Below are 21,876 nucleotides of genomic sequence, written 5' to 3'. Positions count from 1 at the left end.
CTATATGCTAATGTGGATGTAAATTTAAAAAATAAAACTTAAAAAAAAAAAAAAAAAAAAGGAGTAATCTCCGGCACAGGAGTTGGGAAAAGATAGAGTAAACAGCAAAGATGATAGAAATAATCATCACATTATCTCCTAAAAGTTGACATGTACACAGTAACCTGTGAACTTTTCTTAAATAACTATTTTACATTATAGGTGAATATAAACAACGTAATTATAGTTTCAAGTAAAACTCATTTAATAATATAAAAATACGGTATTAAATACATTTGTTAAGAGTTAAGTAACTTCAGAAGTCTTCTGCGTTCATTACGGAAAAATCTGTGAGAGCTGCTCTGCGTTTCCATATCAGAAATACGACACAACTCCACCTGTCACTTCTCACTTCACATCAGCGACATTATCCTAGTGCTACTCATCCTAATGCAATCCTGGTTAAGTTTTTTAGTCAGAAACAGCTTTCCTTTAACTAGCTTTCCTAGGAAGGGATGTCAACCTTCTGAGAGAAAATGAAGTACTTCTATTCTGGAGCGTCCCTCTGTTGCCTGGATTCGAAGGAAAGTGGGTTTTCATCTAACTTAGCTAACTTTCATTCAGGAAATTTTAGTAAAATACATTTAAAGCTTGGTATTGCAAACATGCAGAAGAAAATAGGACCATACAACGAAATAAAAGCTAGAATTAAAAGCCGAAGTACAGTAAATGTTCTAAATTGTACAGGTCAAGAGGAGTCAGGTGCCTCCCCACCCTCTCCCCGCCCAGCCAATTCCTAAACTGAGTCCTGTGCCCAGCCCGGGTCTATCCCCCCCACCCCCGACTCTTGGCGGAAACGCTTGACAACAACTGCCAAGATGAACAGCGTTGGCCCTTATTTCTCCTCGGGTTTTCGTCCTGTGGAGGTGCATCTCTTAGAACACAGGCGTTTCCCAAGTTCGCTGAAGCTCTGTGGAGCAACCCGGAGGAGGCTAAAGACCGAGGTGTTGCTTCATTAACAAGTCCAGCTGGTTTAGTGCGTGAAATCGGTTTCCCTCCTAACCTTCTAACTTCCCGTTTACCTACAGATCTGAGGGATTTAATCTGTCCGGTCTCTTGGCACAAAGGTCAGAAGTCATTGTCGCTCTCATCCAGGGGCTCAGGTTTCCGGACCCTTCGACTGGGCTTCGCTGGCGAGACAGCAACGCTCTCGTCTTCCAAATCGTCGTCTTCTTCATCGCCCTCCATGTCAATCTCACTGTCCTCCGAGTCCTCCTACAGGAAGACGGCAAACACAGCTGACGGCCCGTCTCTTTCTGACAGCTTGTCAGCAGAGGCCCCTTTCCACCAGTAGTTCAGTTAACTAGCAACACCCACATGTGAAGGAAGAGCTCGGCAGAGAAGCAGTGGGTCACGGGGCATGAGAAGGGACCTTTGTTGGCTCAAAGACCAACATAAACGGATCATCTAAGCAGTGATCCTCAGATACGAGCATGCAGTCTACACCCGGTGCTGCAGGGGCCGGCTTTCCCACTGAGGTCTCAGAAACACCACCGGATGCCGCTCTGCTCCGGGGGCCCAGAGACCCACCAGTGGATAACAAGGACCGAGGGGCTTGGAGATTAGGAAGGGGGTTTATTTTGGCTTTTACCAGACTGGGGGTGGAAAGCCACCCGGGAATTGGACAAAATAAAAGGAACACTGTGTCCCTCGCCTAGATCTGGGGTGACCAGCTCAGGCGGGCTTTAAAGCTGCAAGTGCTGGGGCACCTGGGGGGCTCGTTCAGTTAAGCTTCTGCCTCTGGACTTCAGTTCAGGTCACGATCCCATGATTCGAATGTTTGAGCCTGCCATCGGGCTCTGCGCTCACAGCACAGAACCTGCTTGGGATTCTCCCTTTCTCTTTCTCTCTGCCCTTCCCTCACTAGCGCTCTCACATGCGCTTTCTCTCCCTCTCTCTCTCTCCCTCTCTCTCTCTCTCTCTCTCTCTCTCAAAATAAATAAACTTAGAACCCAAAACTGTAAGTCATGCGTCCCAGGTAAACCAAGATGGCTCGAGCCAGACCACTCCCACCAGCATACATTCATGCTGCAATTTCCTTCTTAAAAACACAAAACAACAACCCTCAACTTAATCCCATCTTCCTTGCCAGCTACTCTGCCCTGTTCCTCTGCACCCCCCTCCCCTGGCAACAGTGAAACTCCTTGAAGGAGTTCTGAACCCACCACCCCATTGGCTCTCCTCTCACTGTGTCCTCAACATACTCGGCAGGCTTCACCTGCCAATCCCCCGACTGCTCTTGAAACAGAGGAATTCAAATCCAACGGGCGCAGCTCCGGCATCGGGGGTGACCTCCAGGCTGCGCCTTGTTGCTTGAAAGCCACCCTGTGCTGCAGGGCGCCCTTCTCTCAGGTGCTCACCCCACTGCACTCCTGCATCTTCCAATCTCACGCGCCCCTACACCCTCCGTCTCTCTGACTCTATGACGCGGCTCAGCTCAGAGCCCTGCGGCTCCCTCCTCTCCTCTTTCTACTCTCTCCCCTCACACAATCACATGGATCCTTGCAGCCCGAACACGGCCTAATATGATGGCTTCCCAAACTCAACTCCAGCCCAGGCCTGACCCTTGAACTCCAGACTTGAATTCCAACTGGCCGTTCGACCCCAGCACGTGGATGGCTGGCAGGCACTGCATGCGTAGCATGTCCCAACCCCAACTCCTGCGCTGCTCCCCAAGCCCCACCCACCACGGGACATGCCAAGGCTACCTGTGCCGTCAGCCAGTACGCCACAAGCTGCGGCGTCCCTCATTTCTCGTCCTCTCACACCCCGTGTCTAGTTAACACAACTTCACGGATCATACCACGGAAACATCCAGGATCCGACGACTTCTTAACACCTTCGCTGCTACCACCCTAGGCTGAGCCGCCAGCCCCTCCGGCTCCCGCAAGTGCCTCCTGACTAGGGTCTCTTCAATGCCGGTCGGCTCTGGCACAGCCGGGCTCGCGGTCCCCGGCCCCTTCCCACGGCACTCAGAGAAAACCCCGGGTCCTCACCAGGTCCTGCAAAGCTCTGGCGGCCCCCGCTCCCCGTCCTGCCGCTCCTATCTGCCATCCACTCCGTCCCAGTCGCACCACCGTGTCTACACCGCCAAAGCAGAAGCCACATTCCCTGTGTTCTGGATGCCCTTCCCTGCACCACGTCCTTCCTTCCCACGTCCCTCCTTCCGTTCAGGCCTCTGCCAGATGGCATCCGATCACAGAGACATTCCCCGACCGATCAAAAGACACCAACCTCCTCCCTCAACCCTGTCATTCTGTTCCCTGAACTGCTCTCTTTTCTTCTTGCCACCATGACCCGACGTATTCCCTTGGTTACTGCCGGAACGTGAGCTTCCTAGAGGCGGGGACGCATTCCCCACCATCTGTAACACCTGCACGTAACAGGCACTCTGCAAGTGTCTGTCGTGCGGACGAGTGCGCACACGAAGGACAAGCCCGTGCGCCTGGGCCAGGCGCGGAGGCGGCCGCCCTGAAACCAACAAGCGACAACAGGCGCAGAGGACGTGTGAGCTGTCACTCGGGCATTTGTTCTGAGACGAGAGAGCTACGCTCCTGAGCAAGCAGTATCATAAGACAAGGGAGCCGACGGTGCCTTCCAGGCCTCCCCAGCCCCCACGCCAGACTTCCTGTTCGTGCCTCGAATGGGTAAGACGGGTGGGCAGAAGCTATTTGAGCACCCAGCCCGACTCTGTTAAACACGTTTGAGGTGGTTTCTCTGCTTCTCGAAGACTACCTTCTGCGATTCCAAGGCCCCACCTTCTCTGCGCATCTTGCCCAGCAAACCCTCTCCCCTGTGGATTTCGGTAACAATACACAACGTTGGCACTAAATAGAGGGATCTTTTGTACAAGAATGTCAACTCCTGCTCTGTCCCTGTGCAGCCACTAGAGCCATACTCCAGACACAGGTGGCACACGACCTGATAAGGAGGTCTGTGCTCTGTCAGCCCAGTCACCCCTTGTTTCTGGGGCCTCACAGGCTTGCCAGGGACTGCCACCAAGGCAGGCCCGGGGCAATGGACGGTGCAGCCCCACCTGTGGGGCCCTGGCAAGGACCGGGTTCCCCATCCCGGTTCGTTTCCCCGTCAGTATTAAGTCAGTGACACTCAAGGCACCGGCAGCCTGATGTCCCAGCCTCTTGCCCAGCCTCTCTGAGGCCCTGGTCTCAGGACAGCCTCCTTTTCTGTTCCCTCCCCAGAATGGAACTGAAGAGAGGGCTGGTCTTGACCCCGGGACCTCAGCAGGTTCCATTCTTTTCTAGGTTACAGTTCAAGGGCCTAACGACCTTTCTTGTCTCGTGGCTCGCACTCACCCCTCCTCCTCAGCATAGGGAAGTTCTCCGATCTCTGTGGGACCCGGATGGCGTGGCTTTCACCCAGGAGACAGAGCCATCACTGGGAGGGAAGGCTCTGCTGGCCCTGAACAGGCCAACACAGACACACACACACAGACACACACACACACAGATGAGGTGTAGGCCCTGAGCAGGCCAACACACACACACCACACACACACACACACACACACACACACACACACACACACACGAGGTGCAGCCCGGAGCAGGCTCACACACACACACACACACACACACACACACACACACACACAGATGAGGTGTAGGCCCTGAGCAGGCTCACACATCCACACACACACACGAGATGCGCCCCTGAGGAGGCTAACACACAACACACACACACACACACACACACACACACACACACACAGATGAGGTGTAGGTCCTGAGCAGGCCAACACACACACCACACACACACACACACACACACGAGGTGCAGCCCAGAGCAGGCTCTCACACACACACACACACACACACACACACAGGTGAGGTGTAGGCCCTGAGCAGGCTCACACATACACACACACACACAAGATGCGCCCCTGAGGAGGCTAACACACAACACACACACACACACACACACACACACACACACACACACACACAGATGAGGTGAAAAGAAAACCAACCTGCTTCTTGGAGCTGGAAGTCCTGCACTGACCTAAGAGAGCTGGTGCTGCTTCCGTCTTTGGAAAGCGAGAATGGAAAGAACAGGGAGAAGGAAAAAAAGCGGGGGTGGGAGGGAAAGCACATTCATTGGAAAAGAAAAGAGCCATCAACACATCAACAAGCAGAGGACAGTCCAGCTCCTGGGGGGCCCAGCTCTGTCGTACGCCCAGCAGCGGGCTAGGCTGAGGCGCACGGCTCATCTACAAAGCCAGCCCCGGAGCAGGAAGAACAGAACAGCTAAGGGGAGCTCATCAGGACTCACGTCGTCATCGGAGTCTCCACCCTGCATTGTGCCCACGATGAGTTTGCTAGGTCTTCCTGAGGAGAACCAAAGCATGAAGAAATTAGGAAAACCTCATTTAAAAAAAAAAAAAAAAAAAGGCGGGGCGCCTGGGTGGCTCAGTCGGTTGGGCATCCGACTTCGGCTCAGGTCATGATCTCGCGGTCAGTGAGTTTGAGCCCCGCATCGGGCTCTGGGCTGACCGCTCAGAGCCTGGAGTCTGTTTCAAATTCTGTGTCTCCCTCTCTCTTTGACCCTCCCCTGCTCATGCTCTGTCTCTCTCTGTCTCAAAAATAAATAAATGTTTAAAAAAAAAAGGCAAGAAATGGTTTTCAAGATTTGCTTTCCTTTAGAAAATTGGGGAAAACAAGAATCACGCTAAAAAACTTACTTAGGTAGCATCCAAGTAATCAAAACTATAATAAACCACAAGAGATTTTCTAGATTTCCACTTTGAAAAAAAGGAAAAGGGCAATAAAATATAATCATTAACTCAGAAGTCAGAAAAATATATATGCATCCTGTAAATGTTGTAAGAAAAATCAGTGAATCCCACTATGAGTAACAGATAGCTGTGCTATCCGTTGGAAAAACAAAGTCTTCCTCCAGGGACCAACGTATTTGAATCTATGAGCTTCAAAGAGAAAAAACTAAGTATCACACTTAGTTCATCTTTCAAACCTGCGTGCCCCCCACCGACTCCGTTATTTCAGGGATTCTCCTCTCTCCTCTGGAAGTCAGGGTTGCTGACAGGGGACTTCTGCCAACGCTCAGGAGCCGTCCTGCACGGGGCAGAAGCGGACAGCTGCATCACACCCGGAGGCTGACAAAGGAACAGCCGTGACCCCAGGTCAAGGCCTCGGGGCAAGGGCAGCGAGGGCAGCCCAGAGAGGAGCTCACTCGGGACAGGCCTGGGGTGACCACCAAGAGCTATTTAAGGAAACTTTCCCTCACTCAGATCAAATGCAAGTCTTGTGTTGTCCAAAGCCCTTATTTATAATTTTTAGAAATGGACTTTGTGACTTGACTCCTGCAGGCTGAATGGTCAGCAGAATTCAGGAGCCCCCAGTGCCTCTATGAGATTCTCCTGAGCCAAACATCTACCTTTCCAGAGCCTCAGCTCCCATCTACAGAATGGGAGTCATAACCTCTAACCTCTATTTGTATCATAAAGCTGTTAAAAATAAAAGGAAAAGACATCAGAGCATCTAAGTAACTTATGTAAAAAGGAAAATGTAATAAAGAACAGCCGAACCTAGAATAAGGGCAGTGAGCAGGAAGAGTTAGTATCAAATGAAGATAATTCACTTCTTAAATATGTTGTGTATATAAAAACGCAAACCGCTCCCAAAATTAACAAATGGTAGATAAATGTTTTTAAAAGCAAGTATAGGGGCGCCTGGGTGGCTCAGTCGGTTGAGCATCCGACTTCGGCTCAGGTCATGATCTCGCTGTCCGTGAGTTCGAGCCCCGCGTCGGGCTCTGTGCTGACGGCTCAGAGCCTGGAGCCTGCTTCGGATTCTGTGTCTCCCTCTCTCTCTGACCCTCCCCCATTCATGCTCTGTCTCTCTCTGTCTCAAAAATAAATAAACATTAAAAAAAAATTTTTAAAGGCAAGTATAGGGCAATGTAGTAATATCTATCAAAATAAAAATTTACATAACCTTTGACCTAAGAATTCCCCCTTGAATGGTACAAACACTGAAGATAAACAGAAGGATGTATCTACGAGGAAAAGAAAAATAAAATAAATATCTTTCAATATGGGAATGCCTGAATAAACCCCAGGTATGATCACACTGTGGAATACTATGCAGCTGTCAAAAAGAACGAAGCAGAATTGTATTTTCCTGACACGGGAGGAGTTCTAATATATTTCATCATAATGTTTTTAAAAAGCAAGTTGCAGGAGGTGCCCGAGTGGCTCAGTCAGTTGGGTGTCCAACTTTGGCTCAGGTCAGGATTTCACCATTCACGAGTCCGGGACGCGCGGTGGGCTCTGTGCTGACAGCTTGGAGCCTGGAGCCTATTTCAGACTCTCGGTCTCCCTAGCTCTCTGCCCCTCCCCCCCCCCCAAAATAAACATTAAAAAACAAAAAGCAAGCGGCAAAACTATGCACAGAGTCTGGCCCCATTTAGGTTAAAAAATGTCTCAGGTGATCTTTGTGTCTAAGTTTCACTGTATGTGTGTGCTTGCCTCTGTGTGAAAAGGCAATGTGGAAGGACCACCCCCCCAAGCCACTGACCGGGACCCCTTTAGGATGGAAAGTGGGACCTCAAGAAGATCCCAGGGGAGCACCCACACTTGTCCAGATATTTTATTGCTCTTTAGCAGTGAGAAAGCAGAAACTACTAGGTTTTTTACAGGCAGAGATGGTTGTGTGAGTCCCTTCTCTGTGCATAATTCTCTGATTACACGGGATGCAAGTGCACTGAGAACAGTTTGGACCCAAAAAAGGACAGAACACAGCTCAGTGGCAGAAGCAGTGTGTTCCCATGGCCTCTGTGACCAGGACACAAAGAACAATCAGCTATTTTTGAGACCACAGGTAAGAGTATTAGCAGCAAAGGTGACCACACAGAGGACTTTAAGAGTTGAATCCTGATAGACAACAGAGCAGGATAAACCCTGGAGCAGGGGCCACCCAGAGTGTTCCATGACAGGGCACGGGAGGTGGGGACAAGAGAAAGAAGTCGTGCTACCTTGCATGAGCACCTCCATGGCCGTCCGCGGCTTGGACAGCCGTCTCTCCTCCAATTCACTGTCAGATTCGTCTTCCTCCTGGATGTCAACGTCCGAGTCGTCATGACCTGGGAGCAACACAAGTAGGCAAAACAAAAGGGCGGCTCCATCATTACCTCTGAAACAGCTTGTATCCAAAAGGCTCTTGTGCAAAACCATTTGCACTTCTCAGCCTTCCTTCTGCTGCATTAGATTTTATGAGACTCTTAGGATTGGCCTGTAGATACTTAGAAGGGTTAATGCAAACAAGGATATACTGGGTTAGTTTTTTAACTTTTTTTTTTTTTTTTTTTTTCAACGTTTATTTATTTTTGGGACAGAGAGAGACAGAGCATGAATGGGGGAGGGGCAGAGAGAGGGAGACACAGAATCAGAAACAGGCTCCAGGCTCTGAGCCATCAGCCCAGAGCCTGACGCGGGGCTCGAACTCACGGACCGCGAGATCGCGACCTGGCTGAAGTCGGACGCTTAACCGACTGCGCCACCCAGGCGCCCCTATACTGGGTTAGTTTTTTAAACAATTTTCCAAAGCAAGACAAAACTGGGTCAGAACACTATTCTGGTAGGTGAACTACAATTTGAATCACCAGCTGTCAAGGTATAGCTGGAAGTTCTTGGTTAATTGGGGGCAAAGTCCATTCTCTGTTCAGGATTAGGTGGCGTTACCACAACTCGAGCTCTTTGTGGGTAACAGAGATGAGGAGACAGAGGTGAGGTGAGGGATTGCATCAAAACGGGCCTGCAGGCGACGAGGAGAGCAGGCCAGGAAAGGCTGGCCTGGGAAAGACGGTGACCTAGTGAGTGGCTGTAAGAACTCGTGCTCACGATCTCCTTTCCTGGAGAAAATTCCCTTACAGAGATACACAAAGAGAGGGCGTTCTCACATTGTGAGATGTGCGACAGCCTTACACATTAATTTCTTACACGTTAATTTCTTAAATACTCTTCCAGAGTCTTGTGTGGGTTAGACATTTCCTAATGGGAACTTACAGGAGGAGAGTTTCCACAGTGGAGAGAAAAAGCTTTCACTGCCCAGCTGACTCCCTGTGACTGGGGAGAGACAATGGTTTTGGAAGTAAAGAATAGGAGGAGTTTGCAGTCGCTGTGCTGACCAGTGAGTCAGAGGTCAGTTTGGAAGTACAGTAATTGTCTGTCTACGGAAAGGCTTTGCTCAGCCCCTGCTCTAAGTGGGTGAGTGGGTGGCTGCGTCTGCCTGGGCACCAAGGGAAAGTTCTCTGCTTTCTTCGCCGTGGAGAGAAGAGCTGTGCTCTCCAGCATGGAGGGTAAGCTGGGAACCAGGGATGTGTTAGTAATAGATAGCATCCTGCAAGGACTTCAACACAATCTGTCTGAGAACCGCCACCGTACAAAAAGCCTATACAGAGAATATAATTAAAAACTAACACAAATGAATCACTACAAAACGCAATTACTATTCTTCTGAGTTCACTTTTTATGGACATTTTATTATGACATTGTATCATTACCCCTTGCAATATAAATCAAATGATATCATGAATTTTAAAATAATAATAATACATGTTTCTCAGGCTCAATAGGATTTCTTCTGACAAGTTCAAGCCAATACACTAAATTAGTGCATGCGGACATGGAAATCACCCAGTTATCAGTGACACGTTCAAGTTAGGATAGCAGACAAGAGTGCCCATAAAATTCAGAGAGGAAAGAACAGTCTTTCCAACAAATGGTGCTGGGACAACCAAAGAGCCACACGCACAACGAGTTGGACTCCTACCTCACACCATATGCAAAGACTAATTCAAAATGGATAACAGTTAAAACTGTAAAAGTCTTCCAAGAAAATATAGGGATAAATCCTGGTGACCTTAAATTAGGCAGTGGTTTCTGAGATATGACACAAAAATGCAAACAACAGAAGAAAAATTAACAGTGTGGACTTCATTAAAAGTTTGTGCAGCGGGGCGCCTGGGTGGCGCAGTCGGTTAAGCGTCCGACTTCAGCCAGGTCACGATCTCGCGGTCCGTGAGTTCGAGCCCCGCGTCGGGCTCTGGGCTGATGGCTCAGAGCCTGGAGCCTGTTTCCGATTCTGTGTCTCCCTCTCTCTCTGCCCCTCCCCCGTTCATGCTCTGTCTCTCTCTGTCCCAAAAATAAATAAACGTTGAAAAAAGTTTGTGCAGCAAAAGCCAGCACTAATGAAAAGACGGCCCAGAGAATGAGAGAAAAATATCTGCAAATCAAAATTTGCATAAGGATCTAGTATCCAGAATATACAAATAACTCTCACAATCCAATAATAAAAAAACAACCCAATTTAAAAACGTCCAAAGGACTTGAACAGACATCTCTCCAAAGATTGGTACGAATGGCCAACGAGCCAGGAAAAGATGCTGCACTTCATTAGCCATCACAGGAACTTACATCAAAGCACAGCGAGACACTACTTCATACCCACGTAAGCTACAGGCAGTTTCTTTTCAGGTTTCTCTTTTTATTTATTATTATCTTTTAGATGTTTATTTTTGAGAGAGAGAGAAAGGGGGTGCACGCAAGTGGGGGAGGGGGAAAGAGAGAGGGAGACAGGAGGTGAAGCAGGCTCCATGCTGACAGCAGCAAGCCCGACGTGGGGCTTGAACTCATGAACTGCAAGATCACGACCCGAGCAGAAGATGGATGTTCAACCGGCCGAGCCCCCCAGACGCCCCCAAGTTTCTCCTTCTACATCAGCACAGTCCAACAGAAACACAATGCCGGCTGACGGATCTAATTTAAAATGGTCTAGTGACTACATTAAAGTAGAAACAAGTCAATTAATTCCAGTAATGTCTTACTTAACCCAATGTATCCAAAATACCATTTCAACAGGTAAACAACGTAAAGTATGAGTAATGAGTAATTTAACTTTTCATCCATACTAAGTCTTCAAAATATTTTCCACCAACGGCACTCCTCAATTTGGATGAGCCACACTCGAAGTGCTCAAGAGTCACACATGGCTTGTGGCTACGAACTGGATGTCACCATTCTGGCCTCGGCTCCCTGAGCGCCTTATCTGTCACCGTGCCCCCAGTGCTGGTACAAGGCCTGACACACAGTAGGCATGCAGCAAGTAAGTGTTGAACGCAAGAACATGCGCTCTCCACTATATCATAAAAACTAAATCCCAGCAAGGTTACTAAAGTGCTTTCTAGAAATTTGTGGGTCATTTTATGAAATCAGAGGACTCTACGTTCCTTACACTCCAGTGCTGAATCCTGTAGAGAGCACAGTTATAAATTTACCACGAACAGTGAGGTTTAAAAGGACGGTGGGAAGATGAGGGCTGTCCTTACTGTGACCACAGGGCATGTGAACAAAGTACTTGGCCTTTTTCGTCTCTGAGGTCCCCAGGGCAAGGACCTGTCTCTAATCACTCAGACTTGCTCTCTCTTACTCCAGGCCCTTACTCCAAACCCACAAAGCCAATTTGGTGACATCACCTCCTGCGTAACAGAGAAGACAGGAGCCATCAGATGGGAGCCCTTCAGCACACGACCCATCTTCCAGCCTGAGCTTGAGTCCTGCACGCCCACACGTTTCCTCACTCGGCAAAACTCATCCTCTCACTGAGCTCTGGTTCTCACCCTTTCTTACAGACCCCCAGGACTTTCCTCATCCGGTACCTCCTTCCTCTCCAAGTTACACTTTTCAGCCTTTGCATAAATAGCATCTCCCAAGGAGGCCTACGTTGACCCCCAATTTAAAATACAATTCCAGGGCATCTGGGGGGCTCAGTCAGTTGAGCGTACAACTCTTGATTTTGGCTCAGGTCATGATCCCACAGTTTGTGAGTTTGAGCCCCGCATTGGGCTCTGTGCTAATAGTGGACAGTCTGCTTGGGATTCTCTCTCTCTCTCTCTCTCTCTCTGCCCCCACCCCACTCATGCTCTCTCTCTCAAAAAAAAAAAAAAAAAGAACTTAAAAAGAGTAAACGCGGGCTGCCTGGGTAGCTCGGTCAAAGTGTCCGACTTTGGCTCAGGTCACTTTGGCTCACGGCTCATGAGTTCAAGCCCCACATCGGGCTCTGTGCTGACAGCTCAGAGCCTAGAGCCTGCTTCAGATTCTGTGTCTCCCTCTCTCTGTCCATCCCCCACTCGCACACTGCCCCCTTCTCTCTCAAATATAAATAAATATTTAAAAATTTTTAAAAAAAGGTAAACACAATTCCACACACCCTCACCATCTCCCTCTCTGCTCTACTTTACCCCGAAAGGCATTTTTCACTTTCCACGCACAGTTTGCTCATTGTTTGTCTCCTCTCACTGGCAAGCAGCTTAGTTAAAGCAATGATTGCTTTTTTTGTTTTCCTAAATTTTTTTTAATGTTTTTATTTACTTTTGAGAACGAGAGAGAGTGTGCACAAGCGGGAGAGGGGCAGAGAGACAGGGAGACATAGAATCAGAAGCAGGCTCCGAGCTGTCAGCACAGAGCCTGACACAGGGCTTGAACTCCTGAACTGGGACATCATGACCTGAGCCGAAGTCGGACGCTTAACCGACTAAGCCACCGAGGTCCCCAGAATCCCTGTCTCTTGTCCACTAAGGAACCTTCTTCGCACCCAGAATAGATACTCAACAATGGTTTACTGTACCGAATCAGCTGTCTGCACGGTGGTATAAACAAGATGAGCTCTTTCAGCTCCTGGATTTTGCTCATTCTTACCCTTCATTTGCGTCCGTGTCCTATTTGCCTTTTCTATTCAGAGAAGTCTTTCAGAAAAGTGTCCTTTTATCTAACTCCCCGCTGATCCCAACCCTCTGGCCAATGTTCCCGCATACACAGAAAAGCAAAGAAAGAACATCTTAACAACTTTAGGACGGTTCTTCTCATTTTCCTCACTTCTTTGCCCTCAAGCTAATTAAGTGCTTTCCTTCATTAATTTGGTTTAAACGGGACATTATTTTTCCAAAAAAAGCAAAGTCACAGATGCTCCTAAGAATATTTGTCCTTCAAGAGATCCCACACCTGTGGATCACAAAATTAAAGCGTGAGTTCAGAAGAATAAAGACCAATGACAAAGGTCTTACGGTTGGCCCAGGCACACAGCAGGGTGCAGCCAACCAACCAGGGCTCTTACTTGTGCTGGGCCTCCTGGGAGGGGATAAACTCCATGCAGGCTTATCACTTAGGGCTGCCTCGGGCTCTCCGGCCTGACCTGGAACCACAAAGGTGAGGGGGGCTGCTCTGGCTAGAGAGGCCCCTGGAATTTCCTAAACTTGCCTCTAAAGGATTTCCCAGCACTCCCTATTCTCCTTCCAGAGTTTCCTGAAATTTAGGAGAGAGAGGCAGAGAACAAGTACAAAAGGAGAGAGGCCCAGAGACAGAGAGGGAGGGAACGTGTCCCAAGTCCCACACACGGCATCCTCAAGCATGAGAGAATAAAATACTTCATCATAAAAAAGAGAGCAATAAGCAAGAGGAGGAGGAACTGAGACAAAGCCATTGATTCGGCATTAAGACCATGTGCTGAGGCCGCCCAGACACCTCGGTGAAGTTCGTGGAGGAAACGTGCTAAGCAGTCACGGAGAACACTCCTCCCCAGCACGCAGCTCTCACATACGGGTAGCCCCCACTTGCCCCCAGGTGACGGCCTCACTGCACAATCCTGGATTACTGGGGACACAGGACGGGTGTGTATGGGAGGGGACTAACTCTAAGCAAGTGCCCCACTAACATGCACTGCATTAATGACACCTGCTTTCTATCGGTCCTAAAATAAGGAACCTAAAGACCTCCGAGACCACATTTTCTTTTATAGTTACATATTATACGTAATTCAAACTGTATCATTTAAACAGGGAAAAACAGTATTTTAGTTGATAAGAAAATCAAACGTGCTTTGAATGCTGTGTAATTTGAACCAGTCTCTTGAGCTCGAGTGAATTAAAATGGTACTTGATAGAGAAGTTTTGAGAAAATCGCCTTTTGAAAATAAATTAAATACACGCATACATTTGTCAAGGCTAAAAACGCTGGTCCAGAAGAAACAGCCCGGTCTACCCATGTGGTCTTACCTTCAGTCTTGAGCAGACGCTTTTCTTCTTCCTTCAGCTTGTTCTGCATCAGACGCAGAGTGTTCTCAGCTTCCTATGGAACAGCGAGAACAAGATTCAGAAGAGATCACCCTTTGGTGGACTGTTTTATCATTCTCTACCACGTGGATAAGCAGGGCCGAGTCTGTGACGCAAAAGCAGCAAAGACGTAAAGCACACGGAGACAGTGAACGCTGCCTGAGAACCAGGGCCGTGGTCCCAAGGCCTCCTCTCTCCAGGATCAGCCAGCAGCCCAGCCAGGGGAGGCCGCCTGAAGTGGCACCGCGGGCCCTCGAAGCCCTGAAAAAAACCGAACCAGACAGGGAAATGCCCGTGTGTCTGTGTGGGACGTCGACACGGGGCAGACGCATCGGGAATGGGATAGTACGGGCCTCCTGCTCTCAGAAAATAAAGCATGAATTTTATTGTTTTTCTGCTCTGTGCTATTCCAGCCCCAGAAGATGCTAAATGGTGAAACTGATCTGGGTGACAAGAGAAAAGAAATAAAAACTAGTCTAAGTCCTAGGGGGATAAAAGCTAATACCTCAGCTAGGTGACAAAATGTGGCCCTGATTACGGTCAAAAGAGAGAATGGGGGAGGACAGTGGCTTTTAAAACTTTGGTGTCATTCTACACATCAAGAAACAAGCACTGTTTGAGGCACGAGCTACCTTCAGGGCGCAGGAGTTATGAACACACCGAGCAGGTGTGAGCAGAGGAAGGAATGCTCGTCCCCGGGCCACGTCTTCGGCACGACCTCCACACCTGGGGGCGGCCCCGCGTGACACCACAGAATGCTCACTTTACGTTCACGGCCCTTTTCTGCTCTTCCCCAGACACTGTCCTCACCACGGGCCTGTCCTGCACCCTTGCTGCTCCGTGACCTGCCCCTGCCATACAGCAGTGGTGGCAACCGGCTCCGTGTCAAGATAAAGGTGTCCCCAGGAAAGCATCAGCCACCCCCCGCCGGCCGTCCTGTACAACCAAACAGCTCCACCTCATTCAAACACCCAGCTTTTAAGAAGGTGGCATAACCTTTATGCCGAAAGCTGCCAAGGACAGCGTGAGAGAGGGAGGTTACAGACCAGTTTCAGCATGAACACGGATTCCAAGGGACCATTCTGGGGTTAAGCAGAAATATCCCCAAGAGATAGTAGCAATTCAAAACACGAGAGTAACTTGGTCCATTTCTCCTTTGCTCTGAAATCCGTATTTACCAGCTCATGCTAGGACCTGAACCACTCTTTCCTAAATGGCCTGGAACAATGGGATGAGAGGAACCCGGACGACCGCTTGCTCTGGGTCACACACACTTCCCACAATAATCAATAAACTGCGTTTCCTCTTTATAAAGCAGTATCTGATAAACTACTTTCAATTAAGCAGGGCCTGAAAATCTTTCAGTGACCTGACCAAGCAAATTTTTAGAAATCTACCCAAGGCCAGTCACCTACTCCATGGAACTCAGTGCAAATTAAAATGCACTTAAGAATTATTAAGAATTCAGATGAAGTCAAGCTTTCGCTTTTTGCAGATGACATGATATTATACATGGAAAATCCGATAGACTCCACCAAAAGTCTGCTAGAACTGATACATGAATTCAGCAAAGTTGCAGGATACAAAATCAATGTACAGAAATCAGTTGCATTCTTATACACTAACAACGAAGCAACAGAAAGACAAATAAAGAAACTGATCCCATTCACAATTGCACCAAGAAGCATAAAATACCTAGGAATAAATCTAACCAAAGATGTAAAGGATCTGTATGCTGAAAACTATAGAAAGCTTATGAAGGTAATTGAAGAAGATTTAACGAAATGGAAAGACATTCCCTGCTCATGGATTGGAAAAATAAATATTGTCAAAATGTCAATACTACCCAAAGCTATCTACACATTCAATGCAATCCCAATCAAAATTGCACCAGCATTCTTCTCGAAACTAGAACAAGCAATCCTAAAATTCATATGGAACCACAAAAGGCCCCGAATAGCCAAAGCAATTTTGAAGAAGAAGACCAAAGCAGGAGGCATCACAATCCCAGACTTTAGCCTCTACTACAAAGCTGTAATCATCAAGACAGCATGGTATTGGCACAAAAACAGACACACAGACCAATGGAATAGAATAGAAACCCCAGAACTAGACCCACAAACGTATGGCCAACTCATCTTTGACAAAGCAGGAAAGAACATCCAATGGAAAAAAGACAGCCTCTTTAACAAATGGTGCTGGGAGAACTGGACAGCAACATGCAGAAGGTTGAAACTAGACCACTTTCTCACACCATTGACAAAAATAAACTCAAAATGGATAAAGGACCTAAATGTGAGACAGGAAACCATCAAAACCTTAGAGGAGAAAGCAGGAAAAGACCTCTCTGACCTCAGCCGTAGCAATCTCTTACTCGACACATCCCCAAAGGCAAGGGAATTAAAAGCAAAAGTGAATTACTGGGACCTTATGAAGATAAAAAGCTTCTGCACAGCAAAGGAAACAACCAACAAAACTAAAAGGCAACCAACGGAATGGGAAAAGATATTTGCAAATGACATATCGGACAAAGGGCTAGTATCTAAAATCTATAAAGAGCTCACCAAACTCCACACCCGAAAAACAAATAACCCAGTGAAGAAATGGGCAGAAAACATGAATAGACACTTCTCTAAAGAAGACATCCAGATGGCCAACAGGCACATGAAAAGATGTTCAGCGTCGCTCCTTATCAGGGAAATACAAATCAAAACCACACTGAGATATCACCTCACGCCAGTCAGAGTGGCCAAAATGAACAAATCAGGAGACTATAGATGCTGGCGAGGATGTGGAGAAACGGGAACCCTCTTGCACTGTTGGTGGGAATGCAAATTGGTGCAGCCGCTCTGGAAAGCAGTGTGGAGGTTCCTCAGAAAATTAAAAATAGACCTACCCTATGACCCAGCAATAGCACTGCTAGGAATTTATCCAAGGGATACAGGAGTACTGATGCATAGGGGCACTTGTACCCCAATGTTCACAGCAGCACTGTCAACAATAGCCAAATGATGGAAAGAGCCTAAATGTCCATCAACTGATGAATGGATAAAGAAATTGTGGTTTATATATACAATGGAATACTACGTGGCAATGAGAAAAAATGAAATATGGCCTTTTGTAGCAACGTGGATGGAAATGGAGAGTGTTATGCTAAGTGAAATAAGCCATACAGAGAAAGACAGATACCATATGGTTTCACTCTTATGTGGATCCTGAGAAACTTAACAGGAACCCATGGGGGAGGGGAAGGGAAAAAAAAAAAAAAAAAAAAAGAGGTTAGAGTGGGAGAGAGCCAAAGCATAAGAGACTGTTAAAAACTGAGAACAGGGGGGGCGCCTGGGTGGCGCAGTCGGTTAAGCGTCCGACTTCAGCCAGGTCACGATCTCGCGGTCCGTGAGTTCGAGCCCCGCGTCGGGCTCTGGGCTGATGGCTCAGAGCCTGGAGCCTGTTTCCGATGCTGTGTCTCCCTCTCTCTCTGACCCTCCCCCGTTCATGCTCTGTCTCTCTCTGTCCCAAAAATAAATAAACGTTGAAAAAAAAAAAAAAAAACAAAAAACAAAAAACTGAGAACAGGGGCGCCTGGGTGGTGCAGTCGGTTAAGCGTCCGACTTCAGCCAGGTCACGATCTCGCGGTCCGGGAGTTCGAGCCCCGCGTCAGGCTCTGGGCTGATGGCTCGGAGCCTGGAGCCTGTTTCCGATTCTGTGTCTCCCTCTCTCTCTGCCCCTCCCCCGTTCATGCTCTGTCTCTCTCTGTCCCAAAATAAATAAAAAAACGTTGAAAAAAAAATTTAAAAAAAAAAACAAAAAAAAAAACTGAGAACAAACTGAGGGTTGATGGGGGGTGGGAGGGAGGGGAGGGTGGGTGATGGGTATTGAGGAGGGCACCTTTTGGGATGAGCACTGGGTGTTGTATGCAAACCAATTTGTCAATAAATTTCATATATATAAAAAAAATAAAAATAAAAATAAAAAAAATTAAAAAAAAAAGAATTATTAAGAATTCAGGGGCGCCTGGGTGGCTCAGTCGGTTGGGCGTCCGACTTCGGCTCAGGTCACGATCTCACGGTTTGTGAGTCCGAGCCCCGCGTTGGGCTCTGTGCTGACAGCTCAGAGCCTGGAGCCTCATTTGAATTTTGTGTCTCCTCCTCTCTCTGACCCTCCCATGCTCACGCTCTGTCTCTCTCAATAATAAATAAACATTAAAAGTAAATAAATACATAAAAAATTATTAAGAATTCCAAACCAGTGACGGCACAGCATTAAAGCAAGCACAGGCCCTCCTAAGCTAAGTCTTGTGCGATTGCGCAGGTCACGTGGCAGCCCTGTCTGCCGCCCTAACGGACCAAACCCATCAGAGATCCGACCAGCCTGGAGTCCAGGCCACACCACCAGCAAAAGAGAAGAGCTGCGTGAGCGATCCGCAGACTTGATCAGGGAGAAGGACCATCCAGGGAATGTGTTCCCCCACGACAACATTTACAAACCGACATGCCACCAAGTACAGAATCCCACGCCAGAAGGAACGGTCTGTAGAGAGGAGCGGGCTAAGCGCTCACCTCAAACCTCTCTTGCTCCATCCTATGATGGTCTTCAAGCTGCTGTTCCAGATAAGCCAGATTTCGAAATTTCTCCAGATAAATGTCATACTGCTTCTGCAACTCCTCCTCGATCTTCTCATATTCATCCATAAAGGCCGGCCTACAACAACCAAGTGAAATAAAAAGTGAAAGATTCATCAAAAGACAGTTGAGATTAGTATGCTGAGCCCCAGGCCCCAGCATGGTCTGCTGTGGAAAGCCTTCATGGAGAAGTGTCTTCATCTGGAAGCTGCTTAAAGCTCATTTGCCTTTCCTCCTCCCTCCCCTCAAAAGCAACAGCTTAGTTTGTTTGTTGATCAAAAGCTCTTTGTAAAAACTTGAAAATAATCTTCAAAGTATGAAGAATAAGGTAAAGATTACTCATAATCCTATCACCAGGTACAAGCACTGAATATTTGATAAACATCCTTCCAGACTTTTCTGTGCATAGATATATATACAGAGAGAGAAATGTATTTTTTCTTTGTTTTGCGAGAGAAAGAGAGAAAGGTGGGTGAGGGGCAGCCAGCAGGTTCCATGCTCAGTGCAGAGCCTGAGACGGGGCTCAATCCCACAACCCTGGGATCATGACCTGAGCAGAAATCAAGAGCCGGACACTTAACCAACTAAGCCACTCAGGCGTCGCAGAAATGCATTTTTATTATTTATTTATAAATCTTTTTTTTTAATGTTTATTTATTTTTGAATGAGAGAGAGAGAGAGAGAGAAAGAGCATGAGCAGGGGAGAGGCAGAGAGAGAGGGAGACACAGAATCTGAAACGGGCTTCAGGCTCTGAGCTGTCAGCACAGAGCAGAGCTCGAACCAAGAACTGTGAGATCATGACCTGAGCCGAAGTCGGACGCTTAACCGACTGAGCCACCCAGGTGCCCCTCTCTTGTTTTAAAAATATACAGAGAGGGGTGCCTGGGTAGCTCAGTCAGTTAAGCTTTCGACTTCAGCTCAGGTCATGATCTCGTGGCTCATGAGTTCAAGCCCCGCATCAGGATCCTTGCTGGCAGTGTGGAGCCTGCTTTGGATTCTGGTTCTCTCCTCTCTCTCTGCCCCGGACCTGCTCACACTCTCTCTCAAAAAACAAAACAAAACAAAACAAAAACATAAATTAAAAAGTAAGAGATTATCTTTGGGACTAGAGCAAAAACAAACTTTTCTATTAAAAGGATATGAGAAATCTAACCAAAGAGGTGAAAAATCCATACATTGAAAACTATCCAAAGCTTATGAAAGAAATTGAAGAAGGCACACACAAAAAAAGGAAAAAGATTCCATGCTCCTGGATAGGAAGAACAAATATTGTTAAAATGTCAATAGTATCCAAAAGCAATCTACATATTCAATGCAATCCCTATCAAAATACCACCAGCATTCTTCACAGAGCTAGAACAAAAAATCCTAAAATATGTATGGAACCAGAAAAGACCCCAAATAGCCAAAGCTTTCTTGAAAAAGAAAACCAAAGCAGGACACAATCCCGGACTTCAAACTGTATAACAAAGCTGTCATCATCAAGACAGTATGGTACTGGCACAAGAACAAACACTCAGATCAATGGAACTGAACAGAGAACCCAGAAATGGACCCACAAACATATGGCCAACTAATCTTTGACAAAGAAGGAAAGAATATCCAATGGAATAGACAGTCTCTTCAGCAAGTGGTGCTGGGAAAACTGGACAGCGACATGCAGAAGAATGAACCTGGACCACTTTCTTACACCAGACACAAAAATAACCTCAAAATGGATGAAAGACCTAAATGTAAGACAGGAAGCCACCAAAATCCTCGAGGAGAAAGCAGGTAAAAACCTCTTTGACCTTGGCTGTAGCAACTTCTCACTCAACATGTGTCCAGAGGCAAGGGAAACAAAAGCAAAAATAAACTACTGGGACCTCATCAAAATAAAAAGCTTCTGCACAGTGAAGGAAACAATCAGCAAAACTAAAAGGCAACCGGCAGAATGGGAGAAGATATTTGCAAACGCTATATCAGATGAAGGGTTATATGCAAAATCTATAAAGAACTTATCAAACTCAACACCCAAAAAACAAATAATCCAGTGAAGAAATGGGCAAAAGACATAAACAGACACTTCTCCAAAGAAGACATCCAGATGGCCAACCGACAGATGAAAAAATGCTCAACATCGCTCATCATCAGGGAAATACAAATCAAAACCACAGTGCGATACCACCTCACACCTGTCAGAATTAACATTAACAACTCAGGCAACAACAGATGTTGGCGAGGATGCAGAGAAAGAGGATCTCTTTTGCAATGTTGGTGGGAATGCAAGTTGGTGTAGCCACTCTGGAAAGCAGTATGGAGGTTCCTCAAAAAATTAAAAATAGAACCACCCTATGACCCAGCAATTGCACTACTAGGTATTTATCTAAGGGATACAGGTGTGCTGTTTCGAAAGGGCACATGCACCCCAATGTTTATGGCAGCAATGTTGACAATAGCCAAAGTATGGAAAGAGCCCAAATGTCTATTGATGGATGAATGGATAAAGATGATGTGGTGTGTATATATATACACATACACACACACACACACACACACACACACACACACACTGGAGTATTACTCAGCAATCAAAAAGAATGAAATCTTGGGGTGCCTGGGTGGCTCAGTCAGCTGAGCATCTGACTTTGGCTCAGGTCATGATCTTGTGGTCTGTGAATTTGAGTCCCACATCGGGCTCTGTGCTGACAGCTCACAGCCTGGAGCCTGCTTCGGATTCTGTGTCCCCCTCTCTCTGCCCCTCCCCCACTTGTGCTCTGTCTCTCTCAAAAATATATAAATAAATGTAAAAAAAATTTTTTAAATAAAATCTTGCCATTTGCAACTACATGGATGGAACTAGAGGGTATTATGCTAAGCAAAATTAGTCACAGAAAGAAAAATATCATACGACTTCACTCATATAAGGATATTAAGATACAAAACAGATGAACATAAGGGAAGGAAAGCAAAAATAATATAAAAACAGGGAGGGGGACAAAATATAAGAGACTTAAATATGGAGAACAAACAGAGGGTTACTGGAGGGGGTGTGGGAGGGGGGAGGGGCTAAATGGGGGAGGGGCACTAAGGAAT

General features: G+C 47.1%; 1 protein-coding gene across 2 annotated transcripts in view; it reads right to left on the bottom strand.

Annotated features, from left to right (window-relative positions):
- Positions 1-220: 220 nt before the first annotated feature.
- Positions 221-21,876, bottom strand: part of CLUAP1 (clusterin associated protein 1) — a 38,470-nt gene continuing 16,814 nt past the window's right edge. For both annotated transcript variants that reach the window (XM_030301047.1, XM_030301045.2), the window contains exons 8-12: positions 18,738-18,879; positions 14,122-14,194; positions 8,050-8,157; positions 5,329-5,384; positions 221-1,254 (exon numbers count right to left, since the gene is read on the bottom strand). In XM_030301047.1, the coding sequence (XP_030156907.1) occupies positions 1,108-1,254; positions 5,329-5,384; positions 8,050-8,157; positions 14,122-14,194; positions 18,738-18,879 (526 nt within the window). In that variant the 3' untranslated portion in view covers positions 221-1,107. The remainder of the gene's footprint in view (positions 1,255-5,328; positions 5,385-8,049; positions 8,158-14,121; positions 14,195-18,737; positions 18,880-21,876) is intronic.

Source organism: Lynx canadensis, chromosome E3 (assembly GCF_007474595.2).
Source record: "Lynx canadensis isolate LIC74 chromosome E3, mLynCan4.pri.v2, whole genome shotgun sequence".
NCBI classification, from domain to species: domain Eukaryota; kingdom Metazoa; phylum Chordata; class Mammalia; order Carnivora; family Felidae; genus Lynx; species Lynx canadensis.
The sequence above is the reverse complement of the archived record's forward strand: the minus strand, read 5'-3'. Positions and strand labels throughout refer to the sequence as shown.